Source organism: Octopus bimaculoides, chromosome 3, assembly GCF_046866305.1.
Source record: "Octopus bimaculoides isolate indiv1 chromosome 3, ASM4686630v1, whole genome shotgun sequence".
NCBI classification, from domain to species: domain Eukaryota; kingdom Metazoa; phylum Mollusca; class Cephalopoda; order Octopoda; family Octopodidae; genus Octopus; species Octopus bimaculoides.
The window spans coordinates 66,489,537-66,511,496 of NC_142930.1; the positions used below are offsets into that span (position 1 = coordinate 66,489,537).

At 35.0% G+C, this 21,960-nt stretch overlaps 1 protein-coding gene across 1 annotated transcript in view; it reads right to left on the reverse strand.

The window, feature by feature from the left end:
- Positions 1-2,134: 2,134 nt before the first annotated feature.
- The window catches only part of LOC106868147 (DNA replication licensing factor mcm2), a 43,018-nt gene continuing 23,192 nt past the window's right edge, over positions 2,135-21,960 (reverse strand). The window contains exons 11-19 of the mRNA XM_014913278.3: positions 19,286-19,379; positions 18,403-18,653; positions 16,765-16,929; positions 11,033-11,107; positions 8,569-8,655; positions 5,947-6,099; positions 4,195-4,377; positions 3,413-3,568; positions 2,135-2,405 (exon numbers count right to left, since the gene is read on the reverse strand). Of these exons, the coding sequence (XP_014768764.1) occupies positions 2,295-2,405; positions 3,413-3,568; positions 4,195-4,377; positions 5,947-6,099; positions 8,569-8,655; positions 11,033-11,107; positions 16,765-16,929; positions 18,403-18,653; positions 19,286-19,379 (1,275 nt within the window). The 3' untranslated portion in view covers positions 2,135-2,294. The remainder of the gene's footprint in view (positions 2,406-3,412; positions 3,569-4,194; positions 4,378-5,946; positions 6,100-8,568; positions 8,656-11,032; positions 11,108-16,764; positions 16,930-18,402; positions 18,654-19,285; positions 19,380-21,960) is intronic.

Here is a 21,960-nt window from a genome sequence, read left to right on the forward strand (position 1 = left end):
CTCCAATTGTCCTCCACGTTATATGTCGCTATATCCTCTTTTTGTCCAATAATCTATATATATAAAAGAGAATGTGTGTCTGTCTATCTGTCTGTCTGTCTGTGTGAATCCCTAAAACTCGAGAACTACGCAACCAATTTCATTCAAATTTTACAGATGCCTTACTTAGGGTTCCAGTTGTGTTTTAGTCAAAAAAAATTTTAACTTCTTGCAGAGTTCGAGCCCACGGCAACATAATATCTCCTCCAATATTTAAGTATTACGTGTCAAAAGTGAAACAAAAACACTCATGTCAAATACTTTCACTTTAAAAATGAAACTATTCTACTAACTGAAACAATCACATTTTGATACTGTAATGACAGATACTTTCAGAGAGAGAGAGAAAGAGAGAAAGAGAGAGATGTATATGTATACACATAGATGTATATGTACACGTTATTCCACTAACTGAAACAATCACATTTCGATACTGTAATTACAGATACTTTCAGAGAGAGAGAGAAAGAGAGAAAAAGAGATGTATATGTATACATATACATGTATATGTACACGTATATGCATAGATATATATAGATATAGATCTATATGCATACATGTATATGTATACATATGTGTAGATGTATATATATATATATATATAGATGTACATGTAATATGTACACATATATACATATATATACATGTATACAGATATCTATACATATATACACCCATCACACACAAACACATGCACACAAACACACACATTAGTCATTTGTTTTCTTATCCAAAACTACGTCAAAAGTACTGAACGGATCTTTATGAAATTTGGAAATTATATTCTATGTATAATGGCCATAACTCCCATGAAAATTCATATATTTTTGATGTTGATGAAATTTTAACCCGAACATAACAGATGAGCATTATTTGTAATTCAACGGTACAACGGTGTATGACTACCCTTTCAGATATACTTACATTGTGATTTCTGCAATGTGGTGCATAAATTGTCAAGCAAATGAGACGCATCTTTGCCTCCACTGATTCACTTGCAAAGTGTTGAGTAAAATTATTTCGTTGCAGACCTCCTTTGGGTCTTTTTATTATCACTGCGACACACATAGTCCCCAGTTGGTAACATTGATTTCAAGGCCCTCCTAGATGAGAGACTGGCATTCCACTTAATGTCTATGTTCCATGCTGGCATGGATTGGAGAGTTATTAATGTAGAAATATGGTATCGTAGCTACTAACAGTTGAGGGTTGCGTAGTCTAGACGGCGTTTTTAGATTTCATTATTCTCTTTAACCCAGGCAAAGCCGGGTATTTCTGCTAGTTAACAATAAAATACAATCAGCCAAATTGGTTGCTGGGGTCTGGCCTAGCAACTGAAAGGTTTGGGTTCCAGTATTGTTACAAACAATGTAGTGTGCTATTACAGAGAAATTACATTAATGTAAATTGTTTCAATCTATATTTTTTTTTAAAGAATTAATTCAACCATTAGGCTATTTCAAAATAGACATACAATTTATCAGCAAAAAGCTATTTACAGACCTTTCCAATACACTTACTATGGATGACAAAGATATTAAATTCATTTAACACTTTACTGACCAAGTTTATTTTGTGCCATATTTTATTTGACAACAGCAATCTAATTTTATATTAAATCATGCATTTTTCAAATTATTAATCATATATCAGGTCATTAAGAACGAAATGTCCAATTTTGAACAGAAAATTTATTTTATCTCGACAAAAAGAAATGCTGTTAATCAAAGAAGGCACTTAAATTATCAACATAATTTTGCCACTTTATTAGAAGCTTATTTATGCCGGCAGCAAAGAATTCTATACATGGACTCACAAAAACTAATTTACAAGAGAAAACTCACAAAATAATCAGACATCACGAATTGGATTTTGAAGTGATGATGTACGTCTTCAATATTGTTAAACAAAGAATCATCAGGATAAAACAAGAGTTAACAACTGTCAAACTTGGTGCATAAGAAAATCGGACATTTCATTCTTAATGACCTGATATATATGTTCTAGTTCATTATATAAACTACCACACTGATTCATAGTATAAGTATCACCAGTTACTCTCATGGAAGATGAAATGTTAAAACAGAATAAATAATTTATATTAATATAAAATTCTTTATTTCATATAATATACAAATGTCATTGACAATTATTAAAGGAAATAAAATAAAGGTGTGTTCAAATGAAACAAATATGTACAGCTTTAGTTGAAATTGAGTCGAGTTGAAATTGAGTTGAGTATGTGGTTGGTTTCTTTATACAGTTTGAATGATAAGCTTTCTCTTAGAGTCATGACTAAAGCGATGAGTTCTGAACAGATCACTATCAAAGAATGTTGTCAAACTGTAGATGTTGATTTGTCTTGCCTGCAAAAGAAAAGGCATAGAAATAAAAATATATTTATAGCAAAATAAAGTCTTATGTCTGTCAATAGAACGGAACAATCTTAACACATATCAACTTGTTTCATACAAACTTTCTATTTAAAGTGATCTACATCAAAACCTTCTTTCAAAATGTCATGCTATGACCATGTATGTGTTACTTTATTAAAATCATTATTTTCAAAATTAATTGAAACAAAGGCAGTGTATTTAATAAGAAACAGAAAGGGTTAAAAAGCTAGCATTTTTTTTTCTTCAATACAAATTATATACTCTTTAGCAAAAACACACCCCAAAATCGCCTTTCTATACATACAGAACACTTTTGATTTACAGGTTTCAAAGACCAATATGTTCATAACCCAATGACTTGTCAAGAATATTTATGGTCCATGAACAACTATAACTAATTTGAACCTATTTTTAATTGCATAAAATATTTATGGGAAGAAATATTATATATATATATATATATATATATATATATATATATATATGCAAATTTCTGAATATTTTTCTCCAAAAAGAGTGGTTTTTCTGCTTTTGTTTTTTCTTAAGTGCTGACAAAATGAATATTTTAAACACACATTGGTCAACAAACCATCTATATTTCTGACATTCCATTACACACATTGTTTTTACCTTCAACTTCATCCAGTTTTCAGGTCACCAATCTAAGTTTGTCTCCAAGTATTTCATGGTAAGCCACTTTGTTATATTACTAAATTCAAACTTACAAAAATAATGCCTACACAGCAATCCTGAATTCAGGCAAGCTTAATCAAACAGTTAATACCCTAGTATTTGTATATCAGTTAAAATGACAGCAAGTAAGTTGGCAGTGTCAGAACTACATTAGTGACATTATTATTATTTAAAAAAGTAACTTAGAAACATTTCATAACATATTTGAAAACATGACGAAGGGAGGGGCTAAAATACAAAATCAAGTTAAAATTAGATAAAAAAAACAAAAATAATTATCTCACTTTATCAGCCAAGTCCTTTTCTGATATATCTATCTGTTCTTGCTGAAGACCAAACCGGTTTCTTTGGAATGACATTTGGTCTTGAGCAAGTTGTTTCAAGATGAAAAGCAATAACTCATTGTTGTCTTTACGGAATGTCAAGTACTGACTGAAGGTCTGAAAACCAAAGAAATGAAAATTAGAAGAATATCTATAGAAACAAAGTTTATGAAAAGAATGACCACATTCAAGAAAGCTTTAGGTCAAGTTAGTCTTCATATGACTTAACATTTTTTCATCATGTCTTTAATCAAGATAGATATCTTTCTATTAGTTAAAGTCAATCTAGATGAGGAGGTGATACCACTTTGAAGAACTTATATACAAATAACCAAATCTGCAGACTTGACCAGTTCATATCTTCAGTGTGGAAAATGAAATGGCAAAATATTTTTTTGTTTCAGTCATTTGGAGCACCACCTTAAATTAAAGGGCTTTAGTCGAAGAAATCGGCCCCAAGACTTATTCTTTGTATGTCTAGTACTTATCATATCGGTATCTTCTACCGAACCACTAAGTTACAGGGACATAAACACATCAGCATCAGTTGTCAAGTGATGGCAAGAATACAGACATATATATATATGCACACGATTGACTTCTTTCAGTTTTTCATCTTCCAAATCAACTCACAAGGCTTTGGTTAGCCCAAGGGTATAGTAGAAGACATTTGCCCAAGATGCCATGCAGTGGGACTGAACCCAGAACCATAAAAAAGAAAGAAAAAAACAATGTTCACTTACTTTTCTCATACTTCTCATTACACTGAACTTCTGTGTATTGATGAAACTCTCAAGCATGATACGGATAGCCATGTTGACATCATCTTCATTGACATAGTCACGCAGATGCATTCGTGCATGAGCTTCAGCCATACGAATCATTGATTCAATATGACGAACTGTAATTGGTATACTTCCAGTTGACTGAGGAATGAAACAAATGTCTTTGATAATTTAAGTAAATCATATTAGTGTATACAAATATATTACATTCTCTCTCTTCTCTACACAATATTCAATACCTAAATACATCATATGTCTGGATCCATCACCTGAGTCACAAGGAAGGTATTCTGCAGACAAAAGAACTGAGCCAGGATTCATCACCTGGGCCAGTAGAAGTGACAGAGGAAGGATACATGTTGGTGGACTAACGACTGTTGCATGTAATGAGAGCATTTGGGGATTGGTTTATTTTTTTGGATGCAATCTAAAATATGTGACCCACACTTGTTGGACATTTTCTAGCTTTTAAGTTCAAGCCTGAACAATTTTGATCATGTTATTAACAATGAAAAGTAAACTTTGTGAAGCTTAGGATATTGTAAAAATTTTATTTGTGCTATTATTTTTAAGGCTCTTTCTATAGCCAGCACTGATTTTGGCTACGTTTTGCATCGAGACAGATATAAACAAGCAATGGAGACAAAAGTGGGTAATGAGTGTATATGCCATATTTCAGGGGTTGTTGCCCTTCCATCAGCACACATCTAACCCACTTCTGTCTCTGGACACATTGCTTATATAGCCACTGCATACAGTGGTGTTAAGTTATTGGATATACCAATCTACATATTTGAAGCATTCCTGGAACTGGTATCATCATCATCATCATCATCGTTTAACGTCCGCTTTCCATGCTAGCATGGGTTGGACGATTTGACTGAGGACTGGTGAAACCGGATGGCAACACCAGGCTCCAATCTAAATTTGGCAGAGTTTCTACAGCCGGATGCCCTTCCTAACGCCAACCACTCAGAGAGTAAACATTAAAGGTTTGTAGATACATGGCACTTCATTATGCAAACACAATATACTATGAAGTATACATGTTTTTATAAGTCAATACCACATCCTATTACATCAGCTAGCAGCACCGATTTTTGCTATGTTTCATATCGAGATGTCAGATGAAGGAGCAACAACCCCCAAAATATGGCATATACACTCATTACCGACTTTTGTCTCTGATCTCATTGCCTCTTTACTTCTGATGTGTCAATACGAAATGTAACAAAAATCAGTGCTGGCTGTAGTTTCTATAGAATATCTGTAGAAACAACCTTAAAAATAATGTAACAAACACTGCTGATGCAGTAGGATGTGGTACTGACTTATAAAAACATTTCATAGTATACTGTGTTTGCATATGAAGTGTCACATACCAACAAACCTTTAATGTTTTATTTGTGCTGTTCACAAGTTGTAATTTTATAACTAGTTTCATAAAACAATTACGTTTTTGATGATTAATATATTAATGTCATGATTGGAACTGAAAAGGCTCTTACATAAATATACTGATGGAATTTTTCCCTCAAAACAATTATAACTACAGGTAAAGACAAATTCAATGAAATGCAAAATCATTTAAATTTTGTTTAAACAATGTAAAATTAGTAGCCAATAGCTACAGGTTTTATAACAAAAGGGTTAAATGAAAAGCAGATGTAAACATTCTTACTACATTAACTGTAATTAGGAAGAACATACCATAGACTCGCGACGCAACTCTGCATACATCTTGGCTACTTTGTCTTGATCCATTTGATGTAGTTTGGGAGAAGTCTTCTCTTTGGCATAAATGATGTATTTCTGTAGCAATTCTTGAGGTATAGGTTCAATACCAGATACATTTAAGGAAATCTAAAAGAAAAGTAAAACAGGTTTCAAAAAGCAAAAGAAATTCATGAAAGGAATAATCTTCAGACTGTAACACATTTTAGTATCCACTCCATAAAAAAAAAAAATCACAAAAGTATTTGTAATCCTTCATTAGTTTATAATTCTGTGGGTATCTGAAAATTCTATATCAGCAGGCACGGAGTGGCTGTGAGTGGATTTGGTAGACAGAAACTGAAAGAAGCCCGTCGTGTATATATGTGTGTGTGTGTGTCTGTGTTTGCCTCCCCTCCTACCATCGCTTGACAACCGTGTGTTTACATCCCCGTGAACTTAGTGGTTCAGCAAAAGGGACAGACAAAATAAGTACTAGGCATACAAATAATAAGTCCTGGGGTCAATTCATTTGACTAAAGGCAGCGCTCCAGCATGGCCACAGTCAAATGACTGAAACAAATAACAGAATAAAAGAATACTGTAAACCATGTACCTACAACTGACAGCTGTAACATTCATCACCGGCTGATTTCAAAATAAAACTGCAAAAAATCTAATGCGTTGTCACAACTAAGCCTTACTGTCTGTATTCTCCGACTGTATCAAACACAATCTAAATCTATATATATAAAGATGAGAATGTGTGTCTGCCTGTCTGTGTGAATCCCTAAAACTTGAGAACTACACAACCAATTTTATTCAAATAATACACATGCCTTACTTAGGGTCCATGTAGTGTTTTAGGCCAAAAAAATCTTTTAGCTTCATGCCTAGTGCGAGCCCAGTGCAATATCACAATGGAAGATTTAGACTTTTCTGTTATATTTTCTCTAATGATTCGAATTAGATGTATATATAGATATAGATGTATATGTATACATGTATATGTGTACATGTATATGTATAGATGTACATGTTAATATGTACACATATATATACACATATATACATGCATACATATATACACTCACACACACACATACATAGGTGCAGGTGTGGCAGTGTAGTAAGAAACTTGGTTCCAAAACACATGGTCCTGGGCTCAGTCCCACTGTGTGGTGACTTGGCATATGTCTTCTGCTATAGCCTCACACCAACCAAAGCCTTGAGAGTGGATTTTCAAGACAGAAACTGAAAGAAATCAATCGTATATATATGTATGTATATATGTAAGTGTATGTGTGTGTCTTTCTCTCTGTGTTTCTCTCTCATCACTGCTTCACAACTGCTGTTCATTTATTTACATCCCCATAACTTACTGGTTTGACAAGAAAAAACTGATAGAGTAAGTACCATGTTTATCAAAATAAAAAAAAGCACTAGGCAGTGTCTCATATTTTTGTTTGCCCACTCAGTTGTATCTATCAATCTATCTTTTTGTGTGTGTATGTATATCATCATCATCATCATCGTTTAACGTCCGCTTTCCATGCTAGCATGGGTTGGACGATTTGACTGAGGACTGGTGAAACCGGATGGCAACACCAGGCTCCAATCTAATTTGGCAGAGTTTCTACAGCTGGATGCCCTTCCTAACGCCAACCACTCAGAGAGTGTAGTGGGTGCTTTTACGTGTCACCCGCACGAAGGCCAGTCAGGCGGTACTGGCAACGGCCACGCTCGAAAATGGTGTCTTTTATGTGCCACCTGCACAAGAGCCAGTCCAGGGGCACTTGAGTGACTGGTTATTCAAAGACATTTATAGATTGTAAATTTATTCTGTCCAGTTACCTATCTGTATAGTGGTCAGTTGCAAACTCCAGAGGTGACACTTTCATTTCCCCTTAGCCATAACGTCACACAGTTGTTCATGTTTATTTCAGTTGGGTCACACCCTTCCAATTGCTATACATCTGTAACGCATCTTATGGCTGTGCCTGTCACCTGTATGGTGAGGAATTCCACATTGGGGAGTAGTAACGACTAGGGTAGGGTAGCTGACTGCTTATTGTGATCATTCGTCTTTTGGTTTCCTGTAGCTTTGCTCTCTTTTACAAACCCAGTGAACATACATATATTTCCTATTTCAAAGAAATTCAAATAATAGATATAACACCCAAGTCAAAAAGATTGTCAACAATTCAACTTCTCTGGTTGACATTAAGACCCCCCCCCCCCCAATAGGGGCCTTAACTTCCACATTTTAGAGCTCCATGACCTCCACTTTTCAGGAACAAAATCCTTTTAACAGGTTCCATAAGACTGGAATTTTGGAATCTGTGCATAAAGATCAGTAGAATGGGATGCATGTATCATGATTAGAATTCTTTTAGGGTGTGTAAAGAGGAAAAGAACTCTCATCTGCAATTTTGATGAAATTCGAATCATAGGTATTCCAGTACATTAGAGAAAATATAACAGAAAAGTCTAATTCTTCCATTGCATGTAACATGGGCAACACCAGGTATCTCTGCTAGTCCAAGATAAACATTAATTTAAGCGCTGACTAAAGGAAAGGCAAATCAAAAAAAGGACAAAAGTTAAAAAAGAATTTACCATTTCTTCATCCCATCTTATGTCATCGTTGTTGCTTGGATGGTGCTTCATGTGGCTACTAACAACAAACTTTGCCAATCGTTCATCCTGATCATAACAAAGTTACAATTAGCATAATGGGTTCCAAAGAAAATAACAAAGCTAATACAGTTTAGTCATGAAAAAATTTTGTGAATGGTGCTACAACTTAATAAGATTATTATCAAACTTAAAGGCGATAAAACTTCAGAATTAGTAACTCTTTCAAAATAGTTATCTATACATATAAAACAGATGTCTGTGTGTGTGTAAGCATGTTATGCATTTCCACATTTTTCAACCTATTTCACTCAAACTTGACACACTGATAGCTTATGCTCCGAGGGTTGTCATGACCTACTTCATAATTTCCAGACCCCCACCGTATAACCAAAAGCCGTGAATTCAGAAAACCAGTTTTTTTTTTTTTCCATAACTGTCTGTCCCTGCTTCCACCTTTTTTGAATAATATGTTTAGTAGGTTCACTTTCTATACATTGTGCCAAATTTGTTTTCAGTGTCCCCTTTTCTTTTTTAAAACTCGCAATTTAAACATAGTCCAATACTACTGCCATGCCACCTAAGAAAAAAAAACATGCCTTGATCTAAAAGAGTCTGCTTCGGCTGCCAAAAGAAGGAGGATGTTTTCCCACCTCTTTCTCTCACGGCCAGTAATATGTCGGATGCTGTCCAGAGTTGGAAGCAAACAAAATCTATTCATACTTGCCTCTAATGGCAAAAAGAAAAATGTGGTCGACAGAGAGATGTTATAGGCACTTCATGTGTCAGCTGCTTTCAATCCACTACACCAGTACAACCTTGGAGACCTGATATGTGGTGAGTGCTACTGTAGTCATGTGTTCAAAGTTACTAACTCTCTTCAACCATGTTTTTTTTCCTTTGTCCAATTTAGATTTGTCATCTATTTTCACAGAGTTTCACATTTCACAGCAACAATTCCATTACTTTCAGTGTATACGAAAAAAAAGGCCCTTTTCAGGGCCACTTTACATACAATTGTTACACCACCTGAGAACACATTATAGCCCTTTTCAGGGCTTCTTATCAAATTGTTACTGCTGTGAGAATGACAAAAAACCCTTTTCAGGGCTACTTCACCTGTGATTGTTACACCATCTAAGAACGCATTAAACCCCTTCTCAGGACTTCATATCAAACTGTTACCACTTGGTTTCAGTGGTACCCAGCAACCAATTTTATTACAATTTTGTTACAATTTGGCATAAACATTATTAATGACATAGGAAATTTACTAAGTATCAAAAACATTGTAGTATTTGAATCCTAAGCAGCGCAGGGTCTTCTGCTAGTTAGGAATAAAGGAAGATCAGGTTTTCTGAATCCCTTCTTTGAGTCACAAAAGAAGGCAGTTCAAAGGAATAGAATTACTTGGCTATTTCTTGAAAAAATTTTATACAAACTTTCCCTTGAGATGGTGAATAATAAATGGTTTTGAGGGTATTTGTTTGTAGTATGTGAATACAAGGATTACATTATATATATCCCGTAGTCTGGCTGACTGTTGGGGCACCACTGATAACTTTGTGACCAGATCCCTCCACCCATCTCTGTCTTCTGCCTCTGCACTGCATCTCTCATCTTCAGGCCTGTCCCCTCACTGATGTTTTCCCACCTCTTTCTCTGTCTGCCTCTGCAACCTTTGACTGTTCCTTGAAGGATTGTTTTGGCCATCCCTGATGAGCAGGTGACATGCCCAAACTACCTGAGCTGGCACTTCTTTACTGTCGTAAGAAGTTCCTCATAGGGCCCTATTGCCTGCCTTATTCTATTTTTCACTTCCTCATTTGTGTCACAATCTCTGTATGATATTCTCAAAAGTCTCCTGAAACATTTCATCTCTGTGGCCTGAATTCTTCTTCCAATTTCTGCTGTCAGTGTCCATGTTCTTGACAGGATTATGACCAATGCACTGGAAGACCACAATGGTACCATTAGCATTGGCAGCAGAAACTTAACAAACTTGTGCTTTGCAGATGATATTGTTGGACTAGTGGGCTCAGAACAAGAGCTGAAACAACTAGTAGAGTGCCTAGACAAGACCTCCAATGAATTTGGCATGGAGAAAAGCACAGAGAAAACAAACTGCCCAAAGGAAATCAGTACCAACATAAGCATCAGTGGAATTGAGCTTGAACAAATTCAAAACTTCAAATATCTTGGGATAATAGTGAGTGACCAAAGTTCCAAGCCGGAAGTGATATCCTGCATTGCCAAAACAACAGCAGCAATGACCAAATTCAGAACAGTGGAAAGACAGAAATATCTCAATGAACTCCAAAATTAGGCTAATGAAATTACTAGTGATCTCAAGATTCCTGTACAAGGATGACATACATACAATTCACATTGAGTGGACAAAACAAAAGGACAATTTAGAAATTAGTTTCAAAAGTTAGATATTTACCTGAATAGGATCAACTGTATCACGCACCACACACAAGACATCAAAACGAGATAAGATAGGTTCAGTTAAATCAACCTAAAAATTGAAAAACAAAATAATTTGATCCAATTAGACATTTCAGAAATAAACATTCATTAAAAGAACAGAATGAAACAAATACATTAAACTGTTTTCATTCCTAATATTAATGATTCTCTTGGAAAGTAAACTCCCTTCAAAGAACCAAAGCTCATCAATTTTATTGAAAAACACAGAAACATGAAAATACAATTTGAAGAAATTTATATAAACACAAAAGTATTTAAAATTCACAACAGCTGTTTTGGTAAAATTTTATTTATTAAATGCAGTCATAAAAGATTACATCATAATATACAAACCACTATCATCAGGTAAAATTTTAAACAGGTAAAGTTTTTGTTGTGGGGAGAGTCACAGCACCCCCATGCGAGAATAGACTTGACCGAATGGTTATAAATAGTAGCGGTCTCAGTGAGAGACAGACGGAGTAGGTGTTAATCGCAGGAAGTCGTAAGGTATCGTTTTGGTAGTTTGTCAGAATATCGTTTGTTGGTTTGTGTATAGTTTGTGGAGAGTTTGTTGGATTGTTACATTGTTGTTACCCTGCTTTGTTATATAATCTATTATTACTTCATGGTTATAGTGTAAACAAGTATCATTATAAATAGTGGTAATACAACAATAATTGGCAATGAATAACTACGTTACAATATTGGCGACAAGAATTCAAAGTTGTTAATGATGAAAAACCTAATAGTTTCTATAATACGGTTGCAAAAACTACTTCAGCAATAAGAAAAACAACAGTTAATGGAGCTATGTCTTAAGAAGTCTGGAAACACTATAAGTTCATTTTCACCAGACAGGACATCGAACTCTATAACAGGATTCAGTTATGACTCAGAAAAGGGTATAATGTTAGCAGCATACTTTAGAAGATATGGAGAACTCTTTAGGGAAGATTGCAAGTCAAGGACAAAGAAAAAGTAAGACTATTATTACGTAAATTAGCGGTGGCTGAACATGAAAAATATTGTAATTTCATACTACCTAAATAAACTAGTGAAATTTGATTCCAGGAAATAGTCAAACTACTATCAAAAATGTAAAGTGGGAGTGCTGGAATCTAGTTAAAACCAAGGATGAGGATTTTGTCACGTATGCCAAGACGGTAAACTAAATGTGCAAAACAGAAGGAACCAACTCTTGATATGTTTAAGTGCCTCATTTTTGTACAAGATCTTACGGCAAACAAAGATGCAGAGATATGTGCAAGAATTCATACAACTAAAGCTTAACCCTGCAGAGAAGTGTCAAAGAGTAGTAAACTTACATCACGAAAATTGAAGAAAATTGAAGAGGAGTTCTCACAAGTACAAGTGTGCTGACCAGGAAGGTATAAACAAAGAAAAAATGTAAAGACCAAATGAAGCCCTACATTTCAGGAAAAATGTTAAGACCAAATGAAGCCCTATATTTCAGGAAAGATTGTCTTATCAAAACACAAAAATGTTGCAGTTGGCAAAAAGTAGGACACATTGCAAAGTTAGGAAAGTCAAACATAAAAAATTCTGAAGCTTTCTCAACAGAAAGTAGAAGCTACACCAGAAAGAGGAAATTTGTACATGTAAAAGTAAACGAAGTGAATATTAAATTACAACTAGATACTAGAAGTTACATCTCAATTATTAATACTGACATATGGATAAGAATTGGGAAACCTATTTTAAGAACATCAAAAATTGCGCAAGGCGTGACAGGTGAAAAACTACACTTTGTAGGCAAAAATGTAGTGTTACCACATTTTGGAGAAAAACCTGTAGAGCAAAAGTTTTCATGGTAAAAAATGCAACCAATCTGTTTGGTATGGACTGATTGGAATTGTTTGACGCATGAGACCTCCCCTTAAGTCGGTACTGTAAAAAAATAAATGGCTGTCCCACCAGTGAAAATAATTCATCAGCTGAACTAAAGAAAAAATTATAAAACATTATGTGTAACATCATTCAGGAGTTGCCAGTGACTGTACAAGATACAAAAAGTAAATCAGCGGAGGACAAATATATCATAAAAATGAAGAAAACCTTGAAAAATAAACAAAAGAGAAACACGAATGCGAACCATTTTTCACTCTACGATGATGTATTAATGTACACACAAAGAGTGGTAGCACCAACTGCCCCACAGAAACAGATATTACATGAATTTCATAGTGGACAACCGGGGATGTCAAGAATGAAAGCTTTGATGAGTAGTTACATGTATTGGGGGATAATGGACCAGGACATTGAAAATTTGGTAAAATCATGCAGAGGTTGTGCCACTAGCTGCCAAGGATCACCAGTGAAATTACCAATCATGGCTCAAAACAGTTAGTCCATGGTCCAGGGTACATATAGACTACACTGGACCAGTGAAAGGCGTGTACTACTTGACCATTGTTGATAGCTTTACCAAGTGGTCGGAAGTATGTAGGTGCAGTCAACTGACCTCAAAGACAACAATAAAGTTCCTACACGAACTTTTTGCTTGATACAGTGTTCTAGACACCATAGTATTGGACATAATTTATAGGATATGAGCTGCAAAATGCATGCAATCAAGCATGTTTATCCTGCCCTACCACACAAGGTCAAAAGGGCAAGCAGAATGATTTGTAGATACTTTCAAGCGAGCGCTAAAAAAAATTAAGGAACAAGTTAGGAAATGACAAAGTGCTAACTAAATTCTTAATGGTGTACGGAATAACCCCCAATCCGAATACCAATTCAGGCATGTCACCTGCAGAACTAATGTTCACTCAAAAGATTTAATCAATCTTCGGCAAATTGTTGCCAACGGAAAACACTTATAGAGAAAATACAAAAAATTCCAGTAAATATTTTGATGTTGGAGACAAAGTTCATTTCAAAGTATACAAGAACGGTAAAGAGAGTTTGCAGGATGGTGTAGTGACTAAAAGAATTGGAAACTTGATATCTATACTATATATAAAACAGAGATGTGTGTGTAATCGCTTATCACATGAAAACGGCTTCAACATTTACTTCCATACTTGTGATACATGAATAATTTGACCTCGAATAAATCTTAGGCTCTTCATTTGATTTTTCTTTTATCTCTAATTAAAAATAAATAATATTGCTTTATATTTAAGATTCACTTCTTTAAAAAGGTTTCTCAATGTCAACTTCCGGTACGGACGTGAAAAAATGGCAACGTCTCTCACTCTCTACTTTTAATGTTCGCTTTCTGTAAACATCTACGATCAATTACTGAAACACATATTTACGAAGTTCATAAATTTAAATATTCCGTACAAGATAGTTTTTAACGTGCTTTTATTTATACGATTTTTGGGCGTTCCATGTTCATCTCATTCATTCTTTGCAATGTTCTCTCTCTCTCTCTCTCACTCTCTCTCTCTCTCTCTCATTCACACACTCCAGGTTTGATTTCGTTCCGAACTCACACACTTCGTTAATTTCCGTAAATAAATTTTCTATTATTTTTTTTTTTGGCACGCTGTGTTCAGCTCTATGTATTCGTAGTGAGTCACACACACGCACATGTGTGTTTATGTATGTGTGTGAGTGAAAGGGTGTGTTGTAATGTCTACGTACATACATAAATGCATATGCATACATCTTTTCTGTGTGTATATCTGCACATATGTGTGTGAGAGAGAGAGAGAGAGAGAGACAGAGAGATGTTTCAGTGACTCTCTCTCTCTCTCTCTCACACACACTCACACATACGTAGAAGAAATGTATGACTATTTATGTATGTATGTATAATTGTCGACACACCTCTTCACTGGCTCTGTTTCTCTCTCTGTCTGTCTGTGTCTCTCTCTCACACACACACACACAGCACACACGCGCACATACACACGTGTGTCTTTGTAAATATGTTTGTATACATTTATGTATGTGTGTGTTTGTAAGAGACAGAGTGTGAGTGAGTCAAGGGGTGTGTTGTCATATGCATCCATCATTTTTGGATGTATGTGTGCATGTGTATGAGACAGAGTGAGAGAGCGGTGTGTATGTAGTATTTACTCTCTCTCTCTCTCTCTCATACACACACAAAGATGTATGCTTATTTATAAATGTACGTATACATGACAACAAACCTCTCTCTCTCTCTCTGTCACACACACACACACACACACACGTCCATTTCATCTGATGTGTGATACTCTGTGTGTGTGCATTTAATCCCCATTTTAATTTTCGTAAAAGTTTCCAAGTACCAATGAGGCTTTTTGGCGCATCTTCAATTTTCCAATTCATGAGAGGTGCCCAGTCATCATTCATCTGAGAGTCCATCTACAGAATGTCCTCAGATTTCTATACAGCATATTTTGCTTTTTTCCTTCCAGTATATAAGCAACAATTTCATTCCCAGGCAACGCCGGGTTCCTCTGTTAGTATTTAATAAAAGGCCAATGGTGGGAGCATAAACAACACCAAACTCAATTGAAAATCAGACATACAGAAGAAAGGAAGGAAGGAAATTCCAATGGAAGTGTTTTATGACATGTTCGATGGGCTAGCACAGAAAGAGATTGAGCCTAGAAGGAGCAGTAACAGAAAACGTAAACAGACTGATCATTTAGAATTCCTAAGTAGAAAAGGTACTGAACTCCCTAGGAAAGCAAAATTTCAAAAATGGAGAAGTGGTGGAAAGAAAGAAAAAAATTTTGTTTCCTACGGAAGTTGAATTCTCAAAAGGAAAGATGTTGTGGCGAGAGTTATGACACCCACTGTGAGAATAGACTTGACTGAACAACTATAAATAATAGCGGTCTCAGTGAGAGTAGGTGTTAACTGCAGTAAGTCATAAGGTGTCATTTTGGTAGTTTGTTAGAATATCGTCTGTTGGTTCATGGAGAGTTTGTTGGATTGATACATTGTTGTTACCCTGCTTCATTATATATTTTATTGTTACTACGCAGTTATAATGTAAACAAGTATCGTCATAAATAGTGGCAATACTACTACTACAACTGGCGACGAGTAACTATGTTACAATAGTTTTGAACACTACGTCCAGGTCTATGTTTAAAATCTTGCCAGTTTAGAATATCTATGATGATGTAATCTCTCATTACTGCATTTTCAATAAAATTCTACTAAAACAACTGTTATAAATCTTAAATGTCATTTGTGTTTACTTTTTATACCTGTGTCATACCAAAGACCCATCCTAGTAGGATCTAAGATTTAAATTGCATATCTACAGTATTCTACCAACATTTGATGTATTCAATGTTGTTTATTTCAATGTGCTCCTAGCCATCTCTAGCATATCATGAGTTGATGTGCCATGATTCTTATGACTCTATAAAACAAAATCATACATATATATATATATATATATATATATATATATATATATATAAAAAACTGTTTTTCCTGGCAGTGGGGCTTAGCTCCAAAACAACCTTCATTTAGTAAATCTATGGTCAAAGGTATTCTAGCTGTAACCATCCTATTTTTTTCAGCTATAGTATATCTAGGACTACAGTATCAAATGTCACCTTTTTTTTAAACTGTACGACATAATTTGAATGAGATTTGACTGTTATTTCTAACAGGTTGAGAAGCAGTATAGTGGTTCTTTCAATGCCTGTTGTCATTGTGATCATTTTTTAAAAAAGAAATGTGATTGGGCTGTTATTTGATATGACAAACCACAATACTTACATTTTCCGCAAAGGTTAATGAAGGATCATAGCGTCCACCAATTGGATTGGCAGCAGCTATAACTGCACATCGGGCATGAAGGGATGTGACAATACCAGCTTTGGACACAGAAATACTTTGTTGTTCCATTGCTTCATGGATACTAGTTCGATCTTGGTCATTCATCTGAAAAAAAAAAAAATGGGAAAAGAGTTAAATACCACCAAAAACTGCTGTGTGTGTGTGTGTGTGTGTGTGTGTGTGTGTGTGTGTGTGTGTGTGTGTGTGTGTGTGTGTGCGTGTGTGTGCGTGCGTGCGTGCGTGCGTGCGTGTGCACATGCATTTGTAATTAAAAACCCATAGCCTACTGAGTTTTCACTCTGAAAATCTTTAACATTGGAGAATTAAACACAGGATGATGTTGATAATTTTATTTGTTTACCACCAAGACAACACATGGAAAGACACTGAAGACTGATTAAAAACATAATAGTTTACAAAGAAATTAAATTTAAAAGTGATATGGTCCTCTGTGTGGAGGATTAGGGCCAACCAAGGAGAACCATAGATCAATGAAATTACTCATTGCACATCAACATTATATGGATGTTTTCCATCTAGTTTGGATTCTTTGCCATCAAATTTGAATTCTTTGCAATCAAATTTGAATGCAAAGAATTCAAATTTGGTGGCAAAGAATCCAAACTAGATCGAAAACAGCTATAAAAAGTGGTATAAATATATGAACATGCTACATGAAAACCACTTAGTCATAATCATCTGGGGCAAATCTGTCCTTATAATTATCAAGGATTGTATTGTAAATGTCTGTAATCTGATAATCATTTTCATCCCTTCTGAAGGAACATTACAATAAAGGAGGTCAGGAAGTTGTCTAAATACAAGAAACTTGGAATTGGAATAAACAGGATGTGGGACAAAGTTAAAACAGTACTAAGTGGAGAACCAGATATGATGAAAAGATAAAAATAAACAAAAACATACAAAGCATACCATGTTTCAGATTTACACACAGCAGGCAATTATTCACATTGACACAAAGCCACAAACAGTAATTTGAAATGACACCCCACAACCAATGCATTTCAGTGTTACTTCTTTTTACTAGTCTCCACGAAAAGCAAGGTCAAACTCAAGCAGTATGTAACCTCAGAATTATAATTACAAGCTCAGAACAGAAATACTAAAGACTTTTAGTTTGGCACTGTTCAGACTGCCATTCTACTATTACTAATGATTATGATTTCTAATCTAAATAGAAGATCACAAATTTGAAGGCATTGTCAATTTAGTGAGATGTGCACTCAGAATGAAACTAAATAACTGTAAAGTACTTTATCTAGTGCTCTACTGATCATCCACTGAAATCTATGTTGGCTCAAAGCAACAAAATTATGAAGGAAGAAGAGCATAGTTTATTGAATTAACTCTAGCACATGATTTATCAAATCAGGAGGGATTGAAAAGAGAAGTAAATCATTTGGTTGATAGAATAAATAAGCATTTGATGCAATTGCATAATATAACAAATTAATAAGGTTTAAAAACATCACTTTTGTATATTTGCTAGGTTACTTTTGAATATTATTAACATCAAATGAACAGAATAAAATGATGTAAGAAATAGAAGTAAATTACTTTGTCAAACTCATCAATAAGACAAATTCCTTTGTCAGCCAACACAAGAGCACCAGCTTCCAGAGTCCATTCCTTTGATACAGGATTTCTCTGGACATAAGCAGTTAATCCAACAGCAGAAGCTCCCTGGCCAGTTGTAAATACAACACGGTGTCCAACTTTTTCTATATACTTCAGGAACTGAGATTTGGCAGTTCCTGGATCACCACAAATGAGGACATTCAAATCACCCCTAACTTTGTGTTTCCCACCTGAAAATAAGAAAGGAGGTATTTAATTAATGTAAAAGGCAAACAATAAATTACTCCCACCATTTTTCTTTTTTTATTATTTAATGCAAATTTAAAATTTAATACAAAACCACGTTGTTGAAGAAATATGAAACATAGGAAATTTCAAGCAATGAGAAAGCCTCTCTAGTCAAGCTCTCTCATACCACTGGTAATATATATCCCACATCATGGTACATGTAGTTGTTCATAAAGAGCATCCAGATGTAAAAACTATGCTCACAACAACAATTGGCAGTTTTAACTGTTAGGCATTCTATATGATGAAGCAAGGACACAGGTATTGAAAGCACTATGAAATCTGTTCAATCCATGCCAGAACAAAGAAAAAAATTGATATAAACTGATGATGATAATGTAAGGCAATGGCTTTTAAACTGTACTCCAAGAGATATCTACATTAGCCATAACATTTTGAAAATATAACTCGAGGCTTTAAAACAATTTCCCCTCCATCAAAATAACTAAAGCAAATCTAGAAGCATAAAATCAAAAATTTTTCAACTGAATTTTCTGAATGCAGAAAAGTAAAATTTTGAAACAAAAAATGTGACTTTTATAAAAAAAAAAATAAAAAAAGCTTCAGGACTCACCTGGATTTTTTGGTTCACCACCAAACAAAGACAATGCAATACCTTTTTTTATATCTTCATGTCCATATATAGATGGGGCCATACTGGCAAATATCTGACAATTGACAAAAAGATTTTAAAATTCTGATTATATAGGCTCATCATTTTCAACTTTTCCATGCTTACATAGGTCAAATAGAAACTGTTCAGGTAAATTTTCTACAGCTAGATGGCTTTCCTGTTTCCAACCCTCATCTGCTTCCAAGGTAATATTTATCCATAGCCTGACAAATGTTTCACAGGAGAGTGGAAAGAAATATTGCTTGTATGAGGTGATGCTTACTTAAAGCATCATTTGATATGTAGACCAGGGGTATACACACACACACACACACACACACACAAAGATATTTATTTTTATGTTTTTACATTAACCTGATGGATTACTCTAGACTTTTGTAGAGTAAAAATTTATTATTCTTAAACAATATTATTAACTAACTTTGACCAGCTAAGCTGATAAGACTGATGATATATATATATATATATATATATATACATATATATTGTTGTTGTTGTTGGCACTCCGTCGCTTACGACGTCGAGGGTTCCAGTTGATCCGATCAACGGAACAGCCTGCTCGTGAAATTAACGTGCAAGTGGCTGAGCACTCCACAGACACATGTACCCTTAACGTAGTTCTCGGGGATATTCAGTGTGACACAGTGTGACAAGGCTGACCCTTTGAATTACAGGCACAACAGAAACAGGAAGTAAGAGTGAGAGAAAGTTGTGGTGAAAGAGTACAGCAGGGTTCGCCACCATCTCCTGCCGGAGCCTCGTGGACCTTTTAGGTGTTTTCGCTCAACAAACACTCACAACGCCCAGTCTGGGAATCGAAACCGTGACCCTATGACCGCGAGTCCGTTGCCCTAACCACTGGGCCATTGCGCCTCCATATATATATATATATATATATAAAACACACACAATATGCTTCTTTCAGTTTCTGTCCACAAAATCCATTTACAAGGCTTTGATAGCTTAAAACACTTGCTCAAGATACCATGCAGTGGGACTGAACTTCAAAAACTATATGGTTGGGAAACAATCTTCTAAAACACAGTAAAATACCTAGAAAGAAGGTTCTAAGAAAAGAAGAAAGGTGATAGTGATGAAAACCAATAATCGTTACCTGCAAATAAATTGAAGACAAAGGTGGAAGAAAGGGGTAAATATGCATTACTTATAAACTAGCATTTACAATTACACAAAGGTGATAATTTCATAATGTGGTAGTGAAGCAAGAAATATAACTATTTGCTTTAAATTTAATGAACTGATACTCTATCAGTTTCACTATTATACTACAGTGATAAGTATCCAATTATGAAACAAATACAATAACTCATAAATTTATATAATTGTAAACACACATATATAATATGTAAATGTAAGATCCAAGGATTCAGGCGTAGTAAGTTAGTGAGCTTCAAGCAGTCCATAGAAGGTATAAAAAACAACTTTCAGAACAATATTTTATTGGCACAGAAGGTTGTGATTTTTTCCCATATTGAAGTTAGATAAAGCTGAACAAAGTTATTTTATAGTTCACATTGGCTGTGTGGTAAGTAGCTTGCTTACAAACCACATGGTCCTGGGTTCAGTCCCACTGCGTGGCATCTTGGGCAAGTGTCTTTTACTATAGCCTCGGGCCAACCAAAGCCTTGAGTGGATTTGGTAGACGGAAACTGAAAGAAGTCCGTCATATATATATATATGTGTGTGTGTCTGTCCCTTCACCATCGCTTGACAACCGATGGTGGTGTGTTTACGTCCCCATAACTTAGCGGTTCGGCAAAAGAGACCGATAGAATAAGTACCAGGCTTCCAAAGAATAAGTCCTGGGGTCGATTTGCTCGACTAAAGGCGGTGCTCCAGCATGGCCGCAGTCAAATGACTGAAACAAGTAAAAGAGTTAGCAACTAGAGTTACTATGTATGCAAAATAAAAATCCAAATTGAGGGAATAAAGCAGGTAAAATCCAAGCAACATATGTTTCCTAGCTAGTGGAACCTCAGAAGTAATAATTGCTCAACTAAGGATACTCCACTAACTACTCATCAGGCTAAAGATACCTTAGTTAAATGAAGGTTAAATTGTTGTCAAGGGATCCCAAGGTTAACTCGCAGGAAATTTGATCAAAAATGAGGTATCTTCAGCAGCCTGATGAGTAGCTAGTGGAGTACTCCTCGTTGAGTAATTATTACTTCCGAGGTTCTGCTAGCTAGGAAACACATGTAGCCTGGATTTTACCTGTTCCTTTCCCTCAATTTGGATTTTTACATATATATAAATATATACATATTGTCTCAGTACTTCACATATCCAAAAAAGAAGCACATTCTAAAGCATTAGAGCAGTAATATATTCTTTTAGGAAGTTAAAAGTGACTTAGGTAGAGATGTTATGCACTGTCAGTCATTTGTTTCTGATGAGTCACTTATACTGCTAAGCACTTTATTTGTGCAAAACCAATGGTCACTATGACCAGCTATAACGTTTTACTAATATATATATATATATATATATATATATATATATATATATATATATATATGTGTGTGTGTGTGTGTGTATGTATATATAGGCGTAGGAGTGGCTGTGTGGTAAGTAGCTTGCTTACCAACCACATG